Consider the following 21,427-nt stretch of genomic DNA (forward strand, 5'->3'; position numbering starts at 1 on the left):
TTGTTTCACACGCGATAGGTGGTCTATAATTTTTGCATTCCAGTCAAACCTGTAAACAACGGCTACCGGTACCGGTAGCCGTTGTTTACAGGACTGTTGTTTGAAGGTTATTTCGTCCGCATCTTTGTTCAAATAATATAATAAGATGCTAAAAATATATCCACTGTTTACAGGTGGTCGTTGTTGGAAGCTGGCCCTTACGGGTATTTGATTTTTGGATAGCCACATACAGCACTTGCCAAACAATTTGTCTTTTACTACGCTCGATTGATTTCTTCACGCCAGTGTCTAAAAAATCCAGACCAGACCAAAGTTTTTAAAACCTGCTCTTGTAACCTTATGAAAAATTCGGTTTTCCTAATTTAATGCTAGGCGTCCCACCTTTTCGCTTGTATTTTAGTATAAATTTAGTTACAGCTTAAATAATTAAGAAATACCATCCAAATTCCCCCAAAATTATTCTGGCGCGAAATTCGAGTAGAAGATTAATTAACGGTTTTAAGACTGTAATGCAGTTTTTTAACAGAAATGCTTTATTGTAAACTTCATAACTTTATTTTTCTTACTAATTAAATGCCTGTAAACGAGTGGCGATGCCCGAGGCTCGTACTGTACACTGTACAGTACTGTACATCTCGGGTTAAGAAACATTTTGCTACATCATCTTCCAATTGTATTCTTCTCGCGCAACTGTATATTGTACTGTACATAATATAATAATTTTAATTGTCTGATTATTGTATAAAACAATTAACAAAAACTGAGTTAAAGTTTACATTGTTTCATTTTTATAATTTATAAAATACATTTTTAGATATTTATAAAGGAAGTAATCAATTTAGAAACCTTTTAACAAACATGGTAAATTTTATTTCAGTTTTTATTGCAAAAAAATGTTTATTTTCATTCAATTATCACTCTAAGAGTTATTTTTCTTTATAAATTTCTCTGTTCTTCTTATGTTTTATTTATTTTCCTTTCCTTTCGACATCCGCATTTTTAACATTTATACGACTTACACTTTACGAATTAATTTAATTAATTTTTACGAAATCTTTCTTCCTTTTTTCCGAATTATTACTTTACTTAATTAAATTTCGATTTGGAGAATTTTATAGTTTATAAAAACGAAAATAATTCCTATTATCAGATAAAATATTTGCAAAAAAATTGTCCAGAATTCAGTTACGACGTATTTATCGCGTTTAGCGACATTTTAATTGCATTTTCGATGAAGAAAATAGCAGAAAAATTTAGTGAATTGCACGACAACAAAAAAGTTAAAAATAAAAAAAGAATATGTAAAATAAAATACACGCGAAAAAGTATAGAATAATTGATTTTTAAATGGATGGAAATAAATTTTATGTGACAGAAACCTTAACTGAAAGATATTAGCCTATTCTTCTCTTCTTTTAAATTAACGCACAAATATAATGCCCGGAGCCTCCTTCAATAGAGGTGCCCAAATCAATCTTTTATAAACTTATTATTGTAGTAAGAGTATCGAAATTTAAATATGGGCCAGATCTACATTGCCGGCGTGGCGCAGGCGCAGGCGCGGGGGTCACCGACACAGAGCGGAGGCCGAGTTAAAAAACCAACGAGGATATCCCCACTGTACGCGGGGCCCCCTAATTTAAGATTGACCCCGTATAGAAAACATTCTTTTCAATCGACCCCCATAAAATTTTGTTATTTCCCAAGATTTTGCTTAATGTATCGAGTAAATTATTAAATCACTTAATGGTTTTCCCACACGATTATTAATATTCTTATATGAAAATTAACTGAAATTCTCGATAAGTATCTGATTTTTCTATCGAGCTCCAATTGACCCCTTTAAAATTTCGTGACCCCGAGGGGTTTGTATCGGCCCCATCGAGAATCGCCGATATAACGTATAAATACATAATATAATAAATATCAGAGTAATGTATGTGCTTAAAAACACAGTTTAACCTTTTCAAACGTATAAATAATCAACTCTCAACTTTCATTAATTCAAGTAGAAGTTATTCTTTGCTTTTGCGCTTGTCTACCGAGCAAATATTTACTTATTTTCTTATTTTTCAAGCGGCGAAACTCTCAAACCACATAACAATTTATAAATCATATAAGAGAGTCTCAGATCGATTTCGGCTTAAATCAATAAAACGTAATCTAAAATAAAGACAAGAAAATAGAGTTAGCGGGTATTTTAATACTTTAGAAATTAAATAACTTATTACAACTCCAACTTTATTATTTTATAAATTCGATTATTTTAAGTTCAAAATGTTTTTAAGAATTTGAAAACTTAACACTTTACTTTAGATTTTCCAGTAAAAGTTGAATTTTTAGGTAGTTTCACTGTTTTTTCTTTAGTCACGGCATACATTTTAGTAACTTCTCCGAAAGAAAAATTGAGAAATTCGGTATTGATATAATTAAACAATTTTTATTACTGCGTTAAGTATTTGGCATAAAATATTTAGAAACAAAAATGCATTTTTAATAATTAATTCCTAATTGCATTTTCTTTAATTAGCATCCTCTTCTCTTATTTTATTACGCATAATTTGGAGAGAGTTTCTGATAAATTCTGAAAGAGTTAAGGACATTTTCGGTTCTATAATTTTATTATAGGATCATAAATTACATTTATTATTATTATATAATAAAATTATAGAATCAAACAATCAATACTTTAATTTTAAAATTCTATCGGAAGCCTTCTTTCTACATAATTATATAGGAAAACTGCTTGATATATGATTATATATATTATCATTTCACAAAAATACAAGTAATATTTATTGTTTGTTTATTATTATTATGTAAATAAAACATAAAATAATCAAACTTTGCTAATGCCCTATCGATTACGGGATTTATTATCAAATAGGCTACTTCAACAGCAGCGGTATTAATAATTAGAACAGTTAAAACACTTAAGTTTGATACTTAAAATAAATAAACTGTGCTAATATTAAGGAGTTTAGAAAGTAAATTAACTAATTAATATAACGATTATAAAAATTTAATTATTTAAACACGAACATATCAATTGATAAAGGTCTACCGAAGCATCTGTTCTGTTTACATAATAAAAAGTAGCGCAGATCTGCCGTTAAAAATAACAAAGTCGGGTACCAAAAGCTGTTTTGTATTCGAATCAATATCTGGTGCATCGCTGTTTACAACTTGAAGGACTGTCTTTATATTATATTTGCTAGTCTACTGTTAAAGATGATAGCTGTTACCTCGGCCACTATAACTCTCTTTTCAATACGTAAGCTTTGGTATTTTTTAATATTATTTTATAAGCAAAATATTACCTTTTTAAATAAATATAAATTTAGATTTTTTGAAAAATACATAAAAATTATTAGATAATAATTTTAATTTTGTAATTTAATTAGTGCTTTACTATAGATGACATTCGGTTAATCGAGCAAGGAAGAAAACCTAAACTTTATCCACTAAAACATTAGAAATACTATTGAGCTGCAAAATTGTAGCCCTATAAATTTCCACTGTCGTCCTTAATCCCGAGAACAGAGTTAGATAGATGAAACCCGAGGGCAGGAGGCCCGATTAACTATACACGAACTACCGATGCAAACCGGGAGTGACGTTATTTCAATTCAAAAATCAAAAATTTCCCCCGAAAGGACCGGCATAATTGTTTCGCTAACAGGAAAAGTATGACGTACAGGGGCAAGAAACTACAAATTCGAGATGGACAATATGTATTTTAAATTAAGTAAATTAAAAATTGCAGCCCGGTATTGTGACGATGTCACAGAAAATAATTGCTCCTTGATATTATCGTTTATATTGCACGAATATAATACATAATGATGATAATATTCTATAGTCATTGAGTTAACGGTGAATTATGTATTATAGTAACGTTACCAGTGTCAATTATCCTTTCAAAAACTGTCAAACGCGATTTGAAATATAAAAGAATATGATTTTAAATTCGCTTAGCTTTCGTCCATTTTTCATTTTGAAGAAACGTAAAGGCCGACAGTGATAAATTTAAAGTTAAAATGGTCATTTCCAACGAAAATGTTTTTAAAGTTACGAAAAATCGATCGGTAACTTTAACATTTTCCAAGAAACTTCTCTATCGAAATGATGTAAACAGCTCGAGACAAAATAATACTGACGTAGGATAGAAATGCGATATTAAACAGCTTACGTATATCTAATTACAACGGTTAAATGGATCTAACTGTTTAATTTATTCTGCAAAGAATTAAGAATAAAAAATAAAATAAAAAAAATCACCAGCTACGTTAATGACGACAAAATCCCCGGCATTCTTTTGTGATGGATTAGCGCTGTTTCGGATCATACGAGAAACGTGAAGCGTGAGTAATGGCACGAATGCTCGTGCCTCCGTGCAATCAAACCGCCAGTGTCGACCCTGTCATTTTCTATAATATTACTTCTCAATCTTTACTTTCTTTCCAAATTTATGTCAACTCGCATCAGCCATCGAAAAACCATTATAACACACAGAACAATAATAAATGTTGAATATAAATGATCGAGAACGTCGATTAAAGATTCCTTTTTAATAAATGTAATGCGGTCACTGGCCAAACAACGTAGATATTAACAGAATTAAAATAAATATATTCTTCGATTCGTAAAAACTTGTATTTATATTAAATATTCTGTGGTAAATAGATCCGAATTTTCAAATACGCTACATTCAGACCTTTCAGATATCGAGATAAACCGCGGCCATTTATCTTTTTGACATAACAAAAACTTAAAAAATCCTTAGAAAATTCTATTATATATTTTAAATAATAAAATTTGACAAAAAATGAGGGATTCTTTATATAAAAATGCAATGGAACGAATAATTTGTAACAAATACTTTTGAGATGCGGGGAGCGAGTTGGCTCTCTGAGAATAATGTGTTTACGTTGTATTTAGAAATATAAACATTATTATTATTATTATTTATTTTTTAAAAAATATTTAAAGAGTTTTACTTTGAGATTTTTGTAAGATTTTACTAAATTTTAATCAATAGAAACTTTACATTAAGAAAACCGACGATGTGTTATAATTTCTAATTTTTAAAAAAAATCAATAGAAAAGTTTGGCCTCGGCAGGCAGAAAAGATTAAGAAGTGTTTTCAAAAACACTTAAACCGATTTATGAACCTATAAAGATGCGACACTGCATATTTTTAATTGTTTTCGTCCGAAGTATAAACTTGACAGAGACGAGAGAAATCTTTAGCCCGAGCTAAACTGTATAATAATGGCGTATTAAAATTTATGCAATGGTTTTCTGAAAGGCCGACACTTTTTCAAAATAAATTTTCTTCGCGAGTTTCGATATATTTAAAATGTAGCAATAATATGTTACGGTTTATAATAAAAGTAGCTCGTTTGCCCTTAATGTCGTCTTCTCTGTCAAATACAAACACTCGACGGGGAAGCATCCGAAGGAGCTAATCTTGTAGAGCGGTTTTTAAAAAGAATTTTAACGGATTATATTTTAATATTAATACAGAATTAATTAATTATAAAAATTAGGAATTGTCTTACTGAATTACGTATATGTTCTTTAGGCTCGCAGTAAAGCTTATAGAAAGGAAAATATCAGGCTGTGAGATGTTGATTAAAATTTGGTAAAATAATTACAGAAAATGTTCTAAACCTAAATGAAATTAATTAATAACTGTCAAATTTTCAATAATATAATTACATAAATAATTTTATGAGAGTTTAATTCATTTACTATATTCGCTTGGTCAATAAAATTACATCTTAATATAGTTTTATCGGAAAATAATTCAGATTTAATTTAATCTTTTAAGAAATTACTTACGTGTTTATTTACATTATTCCTTCCTATATTTCGGTGTTTATTAATCATTCGTTATCGGGTTAATTAGCTCAGAGAGTAACCTTAATTAACCTTCCATTAATTTGATTTAATTTGCTGTTTAATTAATTGCTTCGTCATCGACTTATTTATCGATGTTTTAAGAAGTTAATCCAAAAATAATTCCTTGAAAGTGAAAAATAAATTCAAAAAAGAAAATTTTACTTGGTTTGAATTCGACCGAATAAAATGAAAGATGCGGAGAAACACTACACTAGAAACTGTCATTTTCCCAAAGTATTTGCATACAAATGAATTACACCTCAATAATACATAAAATTATTATATTATATATTTTAAAATTCATATTTAAATTCAATTTTCATAATTTATTAATGTTAATTTAAAAGTAATTTATTTTTTAGTGAAATATAAATAAATATACTTAAGAAATTTACTTATTAAAAGTTTGAATGGCACCGAAATTAGACATTGCACATTTAAAATAATACATTTTTTATGGAAAGTGTTATTTTATTGGCGAATAAATTCATCAACATAGTTTTACTATTAGAGTAGTCTTAGTATCCTTCTAGTTAACTGGATCTTAACCGAATTTTTAATTATAGATTTAGCCAGAAAAATAGGAATTCAGAACTTGTGATATTTTATGTGTTAAATTTATAACTGTCTGTACAACACATTCTACATAGAGATTATCACGTTTATAGAGTTTTATTTGATGAATTCTAGATAAAATTTGAAGAATTTTCTGAATGATAATAGTTTCTAATTTTAGATTTTGCCTAAGAATTGATTTTTTATCAAAAGGAAAATCATTAAATCTAATTTAATGATTTTAACTTAAGCTCTTTAAGTTGGATTTTCGAGATGATAAAATTGAACTTTTAACACGCAACATTAACAAAGTTAAGTCAATTTGACCGAACTTTTAGCAATTAAAAACCACGTGTATAATACTTGTACGAGTAGATACGATTCCATATATTCCTTATATTGTTTTGGTAATTATTTTTGTCTCTTGAACACCGTACAAACACTCGAACACTAGACAATTTTCATCATTAAGTTTATCCGGTTTAGTTGACACGTGTATCAATTATTTACACACGTTTCGGGCTATAACAGCCCTCCTCGGTCAACTAAAATTACAGAATACATACGAATTACAACCTTAGTGAGGAATAGATTGGTCCGTGCTATTATACAAGAAAAATAGATGTCGTGTGTAAAAGTATCCTACGAGTGTGAGAAATGTCTTATATATGTACAAAGAACTTGGTCGATTAACGAGAAAAATAATAAGGAATAATTAGAGGTATAAGTCGACCATCTGTCACGCGAAAATGTGTAAAAGATTTTTGCAATCTCGAGGTATGTCCGGTACGATATTCATTTTAAGTATGTATATTGAAAAATTTTTCCTCTATATGTGTATGTAATTCGTATGTATTCTGTAAGTTTAGTTGGCCGAAGAGGGGTGTTACAGCCCGAAACGTGTATAAATAATTGATACACGGATCAACTAAATCGAATAAACTTAATGATGAAAATTGCCTAGTGTTCGGGAGACAAAAATCTACTTATATATTAAATGCATTGTAGCAAAGTACTTAATCTACTAAATTTGCACGATGTTTTCCAATAAAATTGCACAAAAAATGCTTAATGTCTTCGGCAAACCGTTGATAAGGAACTGGACTTTCCATCGAGAAAAATTATATTATTTAATTATTTTATACCAATTTGAACGAGTCTTTAATGAGATCTTTATATATAAATAAATTATATAAAAGGATAAAGAATTTATAACTAAAATTCTATAGTCAATTACGTACAGTTTAGGTTTATATTATTAACAACATTCTACGTAATATTTGATGTCGGTGATATTTTCTATTATAATGAAAATATCGAAATTATTTCATAATCTTAAAGAAATATAAATACATTACGAATGTGTGATATTATATTAATTATACGATAGATCCACGCAAATAAATATTAATGAAATATCATAACGTATCTGTGTGGTTATTAATAATTAAAACATTAACTGTATGTATAATTAAAGCAATAATATATATCTGCGATTTGGTGTCAATCAATGAAAATGTCTTTTTAAATATTGACATGGGCATCGATAGAGATCGTTACGTTCCCTCCTACTTACATTTCGACATTGGTTCTAGAATTCACCTAGGCAAGATTGGACTTTGCCACTTCTTACACTAAAATATATAACATATTCTAATAAAGAAGCTATTTTGTGTGTAGAACATCAAATACTTTGTATTTTTAATCGAATTGTAACAAATTGCATTTAATGCTAATTAATTTAATGTAAATAGCAACTGTTAACAGAAAATTGAGATTTTATTTCTATATAAAAAAGGAAATATTTTAAAGTATTCTTCGTAATATATCTCGAAAGATTATACAATGGAACAGAAGTACTTCTCTGGTATATATGTATTTTTTTTTTAAATATTAAACACAGTACAGGATTGCCTTTATATTAAATATAACTGTATAATATTTTCTTTGATTTATTTAGACTATACGCCGACTATAATAATTAATGTACGAGTTTTCTTTTCATAATTCACGAAAGTGGATGCCGATGGCATCGAGATGCTCTTAAGGCTCGAGAGAATAGAAGATGCGGAATTCTCTCTCCGTGGCAGACGGATACGTTTATAAAATTCGGAAATTATTTTGAAAATAACAGAGCAATCATTTTTAATATTATTCCTCGTAATTTTATTATGATATACTCCGAAAATGTTTTATTATATTTTACGGTGCATTTTATTTCTCCGGAGAATGAAAAAAGTACGGTTTCTTCTAACGCAATACATAACAAGATATAAATAACACAAGATGAAATAAAAATATGTCAACGTAAAATTACTATTTTAAAGAAAGTATTAAATAAAAATTGTATAATAAATAGTTGTATATGACACAAAAATATTTAGTTGCGTGTCGAATGGTTTTGAATCGAGTAGTAAGGCAGAATATTCGTTGTGTCGAAGGATATGTTTACTGCAAAATGAGAAATGTAATAGCGGGAAATAAGAGCCGAATTGTAATTTGATCATATTCTATTTTAGATATCAATGATATCGTTATTTAATATAATCCCTCGTTACAACTTCGCGTATAGTAAACATGCTTCCAAACAGTGGCGCGTTATCCTATGGGCAAAAAGGGCAATTATCCGAAACCACCATCGACAAGGCCCTCAGAAAATTCCCCTGGAAAAAGTCTGGAATGTGCACGGGGCCCCTAATTCAAATTTCCCCGGGCTGCACGGAGCTATAACGCGCCACTGCTCGTAAAATATGAATTTTGTGAATATTTATAGATTTAATATACATTTTAGGTCACAGTTCAGTTAAAAATTAAGATTTGCACAGTTATTTTTCACATTTCAGTCATTTTAAGTCCTTCCATCGGAATTATAAACGACGAAAATAACTGGAACGACTTTCTTTCTTCTATCTTTCATCACTTAAAGTGGAAATTCGTGATATTTCTGGTGGAAAACCACACAGGTATATTAGGAAAAAATTTATATTAAATTGGAAAAACCTTTAAACTACTTTTACCGTTTAAAAAAATATTTATAAAATCAATATTACAGATATTAAGGAAGAAATCATCGTCCAGCTTCACGACAGCCGTAAATCCTCGGTTGTGCTATCTGTGACGAGAGAGGGATTAGTACACGTGCCAACGTCTCTCGATTTTCTATACGAAGAAGAAAAAAGCATCAAGGCTGTGGTTGACGTTAATTTAGAAACTTTTAAAACATTTTTACATAAGGTAAACATTTTAACGTTGTTAAAAATAATTTTATATGTCGAATTTTAAACGTAATTTCTAAATATTGCAGCTAAATAAACATCCGATGCTGTGGTCTTCGAATTCTTACTGGTTAATAAAATCGGAAAATTTATGGTTTCTGAAGGACAGAAATTTTTCTAATTTGATAAATAAAGAGATAAATATTGCCTTTACAGTATTTAATAACACGAAAGAGACTTTTTTTATTTACTCGTTGAACTGCGAAGGAAACGTTGGACCGTTATCGTTTAATGTTATCGACTGGAACGAGAATGCATCCAACAAAAAGTCAATATTTCACAAAAAGCCTAGATATGTTAAGGATTTGAAAGGCAAAAAGTTCAAATTTGCTTTGGAGAAGGTTAGTATGCTTTGCCAAACTTATCCATTGAATTATGCATTGGATGGGCTGTTTTTCATCAAGTCGTTTTTCAGCATTTTCCTTTTTATTTGCCTCCCAAAAACATAAAATTTCCTAAACCAAGTGGAATTGATATTTATCTTTTGGACATTTTAAGTCGCCATTTGAATTTTAGGTGAGTTTCGTGGAAAACATTTTAAACACCTTTCATCAAATTACAGTTTCTTAATCAGTTAATTAATTAATGAATTTATTTCTTTCTTTTAATATACATTAGGAAATGTCTTGTAGACAAAGGATTTAAAAATTTACAAAATTTAAGGATAGAAAATGACGTTTAAATGTATTTTGTGAACGTAATTTAGAATTCATAATCCTCTGTCTCTTCGTAAAAATAAAAATAACGTAACACGTGTGCTGTATTTAATTTTATTAACATTTTAAATCTTATTTTCAGTTACGATATCGTTAGACCAGCAGATAAAAAATGGGGATCTAAACACAACGGAACTTGGAACGGAATGATCGGTATGATAGAGAAACAGGTTTGTTTAAACGATAAAAATGCTGTTTTGGATTCGTTTCACGTAACTTATTACGAGCTTATGATGTTATGTTGTTGATAGGAAGTGCACGGAGCATTAGGAGGCATGTCTGTAATTGCTAGTAGGATGGAAGTCGCGGATTTTAGTAAATCCTACGCCTTCGATCGAATCGCTTTTGTGATTCGATCACCAGAAGAAACAAGTCGTAAATGGGTTATTTTTCGTCCTTTCACTTGGGATGTAAGTAATATGTCTTAACACACCGTAAACACATTTCCTGTGACTTTTATATTTGCGATGATACGTTATAGCTTTACGGGGCCCGGGCAAATTTGAATTCGGGAGCCCCGTGTACAGTATTGACTTGGTACATTTTTCTTCTGGAGAATTTTTTGAGGAATATTTTCTTATAAAAGATTCGTTTGGGGTCCCAGGCAATTGTCCTTCTTGCCCATAGGATAAGGCGCCATTGCTATCTCGAGGGAATAAATACCTAGTCTAGCTTTAAAATTAAATATATATTTAATTTTACATTGATTAATTTAGTACATTGGCTTCATTCGAAGAATTGTTAATAGATAAAAGAATTGAAACGAACAAATCTGGGCATTGAACTAGAACGAGACGTGCTTGATTGAAGTAGCCTGTACACACAAAAGATGTGACAGAAATAGAATATGAAATTATTCAAATAAAAATCATTTGTGGAAACGATATAATCTGCTTATTTTAGCAGAGTACACATGGTCGTCTCGTAGCAAATCAGAGTTTTCTCTAGCGCATCTCTCGAGAATGCCAAACTCATAACGTCTATTCAAACAGGCGATATCTTTTATTCATCTCACGGCTCACTAAGTGAAGTGACTGAATCAGCTGTTTTCAATTCGCATTTTCTCATGTACATATCATTAAGTGAGAGATTGGACGTCTTAGCAGAAGTAAAGTACCATTCATTTTTACTAGCTTTAATGTCAGGGCAAGGAATGGTTAGCTTATAAATTGATGACTCTGTATTGTTCAGAAGATTAGTTTCTGTTTCCCGAGCGTTCTGGAGTATCATTTACCATATTTAATATAGAATTATAGAGCGGGTACAGTTCTATAATATTTAAAATGGTACAAAATACAAAATAAAGATGCTTAAAATACGAAAACAAAATACTCCACTTCTTTCGAGTATTAAACATTAATTTACTTTTGTTTAAAAGTGAATTAAGCACCGCATTTTTTCTAATTCTACTAATTTAACATTTATTATATTGTTATTACATTCGACTATTCTCTTCTTTAGTAAATTGTAATTAGATTTAAAATGTAATAACATATTTTTAGGTGTGGTTAGCTGTAACAATAGCAATTTTAGTGGTGGCAATTTGTTTGTTCGTAATAGAAAACATCATTCGGCATTGGGCAGAAATTTATAACAGCAGATACGACGTGAAACTGAAAGATCTAAAAATAGTTAAAGCCATTCTGCTAATTTACAAATCTGTAGTATATCAAGGTAAATTTAATAATTTATAAGTTTATAAAAGATTTAATATATTTATCATTTAATTGATGTTTGAATTCTTGCAGATTGCTACGATCCAACGAGCAATTCCGGAAGGGTTCTAATTGTTTTTTGGTGGATATTCGTCATTACACTAATAGCCGGATACTCTGGAACTCTAGTCTCTTTTATGGCAAATCCCGGAAGAGAAATCCCAGTAGATACAATATCCAAGCTCGTATCGGTCCTTAAATCCGGGCAGTTTTCTTGCGGGACCATTAGCGATTCGGCCAGTCACGAGATTTTTCGAGTTAGTTGCTTTGTTTTCATTTAACTTTTAAAACATTTCGAATTAGAATTGCGAAGATCCGATCGACGATTTAAAAAGTTTCGCCGCGCAAATGAGCACGTAAATTATATTTTACTACATACTTAAGCGTGTTATTGCTTAATTGGAAAACTCTTTTAATCCTTAATCGATTCTTGGCTCGAAAATTTATTATTTTATATTGTTTTTTAGATTTTCATCTTGCTTAATACGTTCACTGCACTTTTTTATTTTTCATTTGCTATTTTAGTTCAATAAAACTTTTTAAAAATCTCTTCATTAATTCATCGACTATTCATTTCACTACCTATAAATTTTTCTACAGTATTTTTTATATCGCTGTAAATTTGATAATTTTCCATTAAATTAAAAAAACTGCACGTTAATAAATATCTTACAATTAAATATTTTATCTTTTATTATTTATCTAATATATAATTTAATGTGAATATAAAAATAATACTATTTGATATTTATTTTAAATTGAAAACCTTATTAAAAAGCATTGAAATAAATACTTTTTACTGAAAAGGTATTCATTACAACGCTTTAAAAATGAATTTCGTTTAATGTCTATAGTATATGAGATAATTAATTGTAAAAGAAAATTTGAACGCATTTTACACGAGTTAAATATTTGCAGACGAGCCCTTCGGAAGTATTTAAGATCATTTTAAGGAGCATGGAATCTAAACGATCAAATTTCGTAGACCACGACAGCGAAGGTTTGGAGAAATGCAAAAGTGAAAACTATGCGTATATTGCTGGCGAGTTAACTACGGAAGCGGATATCGAAGAGAAAGGAATGTTCCTTTTTTCTCGAGACAGTTTCCAATTCTTTGGCTACGGCATTGCCTTCACTCGCAGTTTCTGGTACAGAAACGACTTCGATCGAATGTTAGTATTCATTCATTTTGCTCTCACGCAATGTTATGTTTGCGTGCTAATTTAGACTGTATAATAATATCTTACGATTATTTTCATTTAATATTTCCCCTTTTTTTATCGTTTACTCCATACATAATTCAATCTTCATTTAAAAATAATTGAAATAAAAGTCGAGTCGATCGGATAATTATAATTTGTTGGTACACACTTACAGTTATTCGTAATTTTATTTTAAAATATTTAATTTCATAAATTATAAAATTATTTACTAATACCATAGAACTATTTTTAATATAATATAATAAATGATAAATTGTAATAACTTTTATATATTAACTTATATATAAATATACGAAACAGGAGATTTTATATATTGAGCAGTAGCGCAATTTTTTTATAAGGTCCTTTATGTAAAAGTATTTTTTATATTAAAAAGACAATGAAATAAGTTTTTTAATAATATACCACTTTTTAAACGATAACCGGGCATATTATCTTTTTGCCACGTAGTTTTTGAGGCCTCTGGTGATGACCAGAGCCTACGCGTGCGCTAGTAATTGGCCACCGCTATTAAGTAAATTTATAACTGTAATCTAAATTATTTAGTTTAAAGTACCTTATATGTGTGTATTTTATTACAAATATATCATATATGTATTTTTTATAGTATAATGCGTTTGAGATATACGGGCATCATCGATCGTAAAATTCAGAAATATATAGAAGAGCAGCAAAAATACTTACCAGAAACACTGGAAGAAAGAATTTTGACTATGTATGACTTACAAGGAGCATTTTTTGTTTTATTGATCGGTTTATTAATATCTATTGCCGTATTTATTATAGAGTTAGTCCCGTATATAATGAAAAAAATCAATGTAATCAAAGATTAAATTTTGTGCAATTTAAGTTTAAAATATAATGTAGAAATTTAAAAATGTCTCGTAATATTTTATACAGAAAAAGTTCAGGTACTTTTCAACTTAAAGTGATACAAAAATGTGTTTTATTTCAATTAATTTCGTTGGATATTGTAATTAGAAGGGAAGACGAATATGATCATTTATCCTATTCGATATTGATGAATAAATATGTAACGTATCTAGCCATAATAGCGTGAAATTTAGGTTGTTATTCTTTTTTTCTGAGTCAATACTAGCCTGTTGGGTGGAATCTATGTTATTCATACGCTGGCAAAGTTCGCAGCTGACTTATTGAATAATTGATTATTTAGTTGCAAAAGTGCTTATTTCGTATACATATATCTTTTTATTTTTACGTTGGAAGTCTATCGATAAAAAAGATAAAGAGATAAAATCGAGATAAAATTCAACGGATTGCATTGAAAATATTCAAAGAGTCTATAATTAAATTGTACAGTACGTATACTTTAAATAAGCTTAGTACACGATGTGGTTTCCAAATAAAATTTATGTAAAGATATGTTACAATTTGAATCAATGTATTATTATAATGCACAGTTATTTATTTTATTCTTCGTTAAATTTAAATATTCTTTCAAAGCATTTTAAATTAGAAATGTATTCTCTCTATTCTGTGTAAAGTTTAGTTAAATAAGCTGTAATTTCTAAGAATTTAAAACCTTTATTTATAAAAATCTGTATTTCTTTAACTATAATTGAATAAGTCATTAAAAAGCTATTAAATATTGTATTCCATATGTGTAAACATTATTTATATAAGCTACATTATTCACAGTTTTGTAATATTCTATATCAAAAAAATTTCCTTGTGATATATGAAGTAACTTTTTAAAAGAGGAATAATGTCTAATTTATAAATGCATAAATCTGTTTTACATTTACAAAATGAAACAAATAAAGTCTGTTTTATATGATAAACATCCATTCATTTTCAATAAAAAAACTACTTTTTAACGAAAGTGAATGTGATTAATAATTTTTTCCCCTTAAATTATGAAGATTTATACATATTAAGTAAATAAATTAAATCACAACATTATTATTACAATAAAACATTTTATATTTAATATATAAATCTATTAATGCAGAAAATAACAAGTAACCCATAATAAGTAGCATTTATAATAATTTCAATATTTAATTATGCAAAAATGAGGAGTTTTTATATTTAATTCGAATACTTTAATAATATTTTGTAAATTATGTGAATGGAAATGTAAAAAATAAAGATGAATTATTCAAAATGAAAATGAAAGTTTACATATCATGCATTTTGTGTGAGGCATTATTTTAGGCGAAAAGACTTGATTTTAATAAGACACGAAGGCTATTTTCTCGCTAATCTTATTCATGTTTTTCAAAGAATAAAAATTACTTCGAGAGAGAAAATAAACTAGAAAATATAATTTTTTCCTTAGGAAAAAACGAGATAAGTTTTTCGTGTAAATCTTATTTAATTATTAAAAAGTAATACATTTTAAAATCGTGTTACTTACTAACATATTTCTTCTTTGAATAAAAGTAATGTAAAATGTATAAAATAAATAATAAATTGTTCGAATAAATCTCATTTATTAAAAGAACTTCATTCATTCATTCATTTTTTAATGGAAAAAATGATATTGGAATAGTTGAAATTTAGTATTAAAATATTAAAACACGACATTATTTTAAATAAGATTATTACTGAAAAATGCAATTTTAATAAAACTTAAATTCAAAATAAAGTAATTTTCGATATTTTAATAAAAGTAACACACAGAAAATTATATTTTTTCTTAAACATTAACGTCATTTTGATTAATTAATTAGTTTTTCCTTTAAGAATTAATCACTGTGATGATAAAAATAACAGATATATTAAAATTTGAATTAAAACACCGTCTTGCGAGCTTTATAAACAATTAAATTAAACTTTTGTCTTATAAATAATAATAAAATTAATAAGAGAAAATATAAAATTCTTATCAAAAATGTTAAAATAAAATTTTTATTTCAAAATTAGGATTTGAAATATAAGTGAAGACGAAGGGATGATTGGTACATCAGTATACCAATAAATAATAAAACAGACAAACTATAGGCCTATTTTAAATTAAAAAAAAAATTGTTTTTGCTTATAAATTCGTAAAAGAAAATTGGTGTAATCCCCTGATAAAACATTAAAATGTTTTTTTAAATGATACGTTATCACTTACAACTGGTCTGGCATTGTAAACAAGAGGAAGCCAACACGCATTGTCTATTGTTGTGTTTGGTTTCTATACACAAAGAAAAAAGTTTATAACAGTAATCAAATATGATCAGTGTCAAAACTAATATATATATTCGCAAGAAACAATTTTCCTTATTTGGAATTCGGATCATCTGCATCTTCCCGTTTCCACGGTAACAATCATCTGACTAATCGCACATGCGCAAACGACGACTTATGGTTACCATAACGACGAGAGGCCGTCCTTGAACTAGAATCGTCCGCCTGATTTTCGAAAACAGCAAAGGGCTAACCGAAAAGGAATCCGTTTCTCACGATTTAATGTCAGCGTTTGATTAAGGGAAAAGATTTTTTATTTTGTAAATTGACTTGACGGTGATTGTTAGAAATGGCTGCTGTTCATCCACAACAACCCCAAGAACCATTGCCACCTGGATGGGAATGTCGATTCGATCCTCGCACAGGAAGATAGTAAGAAAGCAATTATCTTTCATTTCATACCAGTTCATTAAGCCAATTGACTTTGTTTATAACAATTTTTAGCTGTTGTCTTCCCCATACAATATTTGTGTGTGCAGCAAAACCTGTGTAAACCGCAATCGCACCGTACCCAATCTTCTTGTCCGCTTTAGACAGGTTTTTTAACTTAGAAAATCGCTCCATCCAAAAAAAGGATTTTCTTTCCGTTTTAAACAAGTTTTCCTATATAACGTTATTAGCACGCCTTTATCCTCGTGATATATTTTTTAAAGCATGTTTTTATATTTTTCGATAGTGGTTTATGAATAAAATACATCTGGTAAAAATTTTCTGGCATTAATAATGGAGGCAAGAACTGGAAAACTAATTACAGGACCATGAAAAGTTGCAAATGGGTATTATCAATTATAGAGCTTTAGAAACAATAGAGAAAAATCTTTAAAAAGCTATGGCTTTTAATGTAATCGATTTAAAAAAATATATTAGTGGACTAATGCGGCAGATATGGTAACTTGGTGGGTATCCGTCGACGACGTATCTATAATGACTAAGATTAAAATCTTGCGAGACGTGACTTCGATCGTGAATCCATTTAATCCTGTTATTAAGTTACCAATATAATCTTTTTGCAACATAAGGGTTTTGATGAATCAAATTAAAAAAAATCATCTTTTATTGATGAAAGAAAATTTAAATTGAATCTTTATTAAATATTTTTAATTGACTGATTTTCTTCTTCTTATCTTTGTAAAAATCAACCGGAAACAGTTTTTACCCTTAAAATAATGATCGATCGAAGTGCCGGTACTTTTTAAGTTTTAGAAACTCTCCGATTTAATTTTTGAGTGGTTAATAAATGAAATATAATTTCCTGTTAATTGTATTTACTTGGGTGAATTTACTGAAGTATCTATTAAAATTATATATATACAGTATATTCAAAAGATTGATATAAACATTTGAAAATTATTCTAAATATAACTAAAAATAACTAAATATAACTAATAGTTGAGCTAAATTCATTTCCAAATTAATGAAACAAGAAAGCTGATTCCAAAATTATAATATTTACATTTATTAAAAATGCCATAAACTAAACTGAACTTCAATCACATTTAAAATCAGATTTGTTGTGTGTTCATTTGCAAGTATAATTTTTAAATATCTTCACTAAAGTCATATAAAATGTGAATATGATTTAAATATGTAGGCATGAGATTTATATCTACTCAAATGTGTTTGAAATATTATATTTTTTAAATAGAAAAAGAAATTCACAGCAGCAATTTATCATATGACAAATTACAACTGATAATTTGTCATTTGAATAGCTTATATGAGTATCATTATCATATTATTTCTGTCACTCTGACTCCAAAATGCTATTTTAACTGATTAGATGATTTTTTTTTATATACTAATTACCAAATAATTTGATAACTGTTTACAGACTTACAGATTAATTTTTCTATTAAATAAAATTACTGGGCCTACTACAATATTTGTTTTAATTCTATCTGTATTTCAGCTTTGGTCTGTAATAATTTTGGCAAATATAAAGCATAGATTAATTAAAATTAAACTTATTTAATAAAAGTTAGAATGTTTCTTTGTCTATAAATTATAAATTATTTATTTTTGTAATCAATTTTAAAAGCGTCGGATGAAATAGAGACGTTATCCGTTAACTAAGGTAGTATAACGCTTCGATGCTAAAATTAATTTCTGTATTAAAAGGTATATTCGGTTAAATCGGTAAGTTTTTAAGGAAAAATATCTGCACGTAAGATTGCTCCCTTAGTGTTTTTTTAATGTTAATTTTTTTTTTAACATATTAAATTCAAAAGAATAAAGCTTAGACATCTTGGTTATAATTTAATTAATTATATGAAATTTATCCCATTTTCATAGAGTTTCATTGTTTATAATATAATGTAAACCAATAATATCAATACTATATTCTGATATTGATCGGTGCAGCTTGTTGCGAAGGTTAACGCAATCTTTCGTAACGATTCTACTCGTAACGTTAAAGAGGTTGCGGCCGACGTTTTCGTGGCAAAAAAGCGAACGTCGGACGTTCGGGGCTGCCTTCCCGTAAAGCCCGGAAGTTCGACGACGACGTTTGGAACGTCGGCGGAATCGTGCTCGACATTTTCGTCGCGAACGTCGAACGTTTGCGTTTTTGCGACGAAAACGTCGGCCGCAACCTCTCTATTAAGAAAATATTTTAAAAATTCTCGTTCTTTTATTTTCCATCCTATAGTCTCAGAAATTTCCATTTAAAATGAGTAGGAACATAAAATATGATCAATATTTTTGTTTATATATAAATTAAGATATTATTATTATTTGTTAAATATCCATTTAATGAAAATTAAAACATTTTAAAATACTACTTTAGACTATCAATTTTTTGTTGATAATTCCCTATAACCCCAAACAAATTTCTGCAAAACCTTTGTTATATTTTCAAACTATTATAGAAAATATAAATATAATTGCAAATGTTGTCAAATGTTATGTATATGCTTAATATATATAAGTTAATATGAAAACTTGATATTTTCAAGTTTTTTAAAGTAAATAAGGTTTAATTTATTGAGAGATTAATAAAATATTCAATATTTTGATCTCATAACAAAGGTCTATCAGAAATACTTTGAATCTATGTAAAATTAAACTATATATAAAAATGTTGGAAATAATTCCAAATTTATATTTTTAAGAAACTAGTTTGTCTTTCAGGTAATCAAAATTTAATGTATTTCTTTATTTTTAGCTTTATAAAATTAATAAATTCAGAATTTTGTGTCAAATAACTGATTACATAAATTAGTTTTTATTTTTGTATTTACTTATTTTGTGGCTCCTAGTCAGTCTTTTTTAGTTATTAAACATTAAAAGTTTCGTAATAAATGTTTAAACGTTATAGGAATGTTACTCGTTTGTTCTTAACGTTTGATATACGTATAATGTTTGATGATGATAAACTGATAACAGCAGATATTAACATTAAAATCTGAATAGCTTCAGAAACAAATTGTTTTTTGCATAAACTATATCTAAATTAATTTTTCTACGCTTTAAAATATAGGTTATACACTTTTTGTAATCTGTTAAAATTAACACAAATATAAAATATTTGATATATAGTTTAATATATAATAAGTGTATTTCAAGATTTTCAATACTGCTATTTTGTAAAAATGTCTATTTAATATATATTATTCAAATATTATTTTTTGTGAATTATAGTAAAAATTTTAATTGATTTATTTATTTAAATCAATAAATAGTTTAAAATTGAACTGCAAATGCATACTAAACGAATAGTGTATAAAATTAGTAGATAATTTTTTCATTTCATAAATTCAAATACTCTTGAAATATTTTTATTTTTATTATAAATTTTTTCTATAATTTTTGAAATAAAATATCGTTTGTAATCTGCTATAATAATTATTTTCGTAAAAGTTTTATTCTCCCGATCTAGAAAACTTTCAATAAGATTTGAAATAAAGTTTCTATTAATTATATGTCATTTCTTTAATAAATATGAGCATATTATTAGTAATATTCTGGATTATATTGTATATATCGTAATCATTGATAAAAATTTGTTAGGTGTTTTTTGATAATCGTCATTTAGAGTAGTAATCAAACTGTACTATCTTATTCTCCACATAATACAGCTCTTTTTATCTATATCAGAATGATATTATTTTTATTGCCAGAGATATGATTGATTACATTTTAAAAAAATATTCCCTTTATTTTATATCGTGGGAAAAATGTCCATTGAAACTTTAACTAAAGCTATTCTTTTATTTAACGAGGAAATTTAGACAATTTTTCCGGTAAGATTATCAAATGAAAACTTAGTGTCGGCATTAATTTAATTTGAAGCTAAAATTTCGTACGCGAGATACCGAATTGAAAATACATAAAGTGCATTTCTTTGTAAACATTAAATTTACAATTAATTTCATTACAAACCAAAACAGAATATTTATTTTAAAAATTATATTTAAGAAAAAAATTGTAATTATACTATTAAAGTGTTCTATTGATTTAGCATTTTAATACCTTTGCATTAGAGCAGGATAACAGAGATAATATTGAATGCTTTCAGATGTAGTAAACAATTGTTGGGTTTAAAATAAACAAATTAGAAGAGTTTCATTCATTTGAAATCTTAACAAGACAAAAAACAAATGTTCTTTTTCTAAAATGTTACTATTTGTAAATTGTGTTTTATTCCTATGAAAATGTAACCAAAACAATTCAACCGTGGTTGCAATTTTAATTGAACTGTTTTGTTTTAATTATGTTTCTGAATAAACGAAACATGGCTTAAAAATAAAAACAATATTTGTAATTTATTAAAATTTCAATATAAATTTTTTGATTTGTTTGTCTGGATTTTTGAAGATTGATTACTAAGCCTTTAAATA

General features: G+C 27.8%; 2 protein-coding genes across 7 annotated transcripts in view; both read left to right on the plus strand.

Moving 5' to 3' along the window:
- Positions 1 to 3,168: 3,168 nt before the first annotated feature.
- LOC136976015 (probable glutamate receptor) lies at positions 3,169 to 14,224 on the plus strand. Its single transcript, XM_067271213.1, has 12 exons — positions 3,169 to 3,274; positions 9,306 to 9,425; positions 9,515 to 9,696; positions 9,767 to 10,078; positions 10,153 to 10,253; positions 10,536 to 10,623; positions 10,705 to 10,863; positions 11,956 to 12,127; positions 12,202 to 12,425; positions 12,472 to 12,524; positions 13,056 to 13,340; positions 13,999 to 14,224. The coding sequence occupies exons 1-12, from the start codon at positions 3,232 to 3,234 to the stop codon at positions 14,222 to 14,224; spliced, it is 1,965 nt and encodes a 654-aa protein (XP_067127314.1). The 5' UTR covers positions 3,169 to 3,231.
- A 2,463-nt stretch (positions 14,225 to 16,687) lies between these two features.
- Positions 16,688 to 21,427, plus strand: part of LOC136975966 (uncharacterized) — a 65,856-nt gene continuing 61,116 nt past the window's right edge. For all 6 annotated transcript variants that reach the window (XM_067271148.1, XM_067271147.1, XM_067271149.1 and 3 more), the window contains exon 1: positions 16,688 to 16,961. In XM_067271148.1, the coding sequence (XP_067127249.1) occupies positions 16,879 to 16,961 (83 nt within the window). In that variant the 5' untranslated portion in view covers positions 16,688 to 16,878. The remainder of the gene's footprint in view (positions 16,962 to 21,427) is intronic.

Source organism: Centruroides vittatus, unplaced genomic scaffold (assembly GCF_030686945.1).
Source record: "Centruroides vittatus isolate TY-2023 unplaced genomic scaffold, ASM3068694v2 contig_392, whole genome shotgun sequence".
NCBI classification, from domain to species: domain Eukaryota; kingdom Metazoa; phylum Arthropoda; class Arachnida; order Scorpiones; family Buthidae; genus Centruroides; species Centruroides vittatus.

What these genes read in the sequence shown, in the direction of transcription:
- LOC136976015 (XM_067271213.1), top strand. Translation starts at nt 3,232, where the DNA reads ATGATAGCTGTTACCTCGGCCACTATAACTCTCTTTTCAATAC. An exon ending in CAAATCTGTAGTATATCAAG is followed by an intron (nt 12,128 to 12,201) that starts GTAAATTTAATA and finishes GAATTCTTGCAG; the next exon opens with ATTGCTACGATCCAACGAGC. An exon ending in TTCGCCGCGCAAATGAGCAC is followed by an intron (nt 12,525 to 13,055) that starts GTAAATTATATT and finishes AAAGAAAATTTG; the next exon opens with AACGCATTTTACACGAGTTA.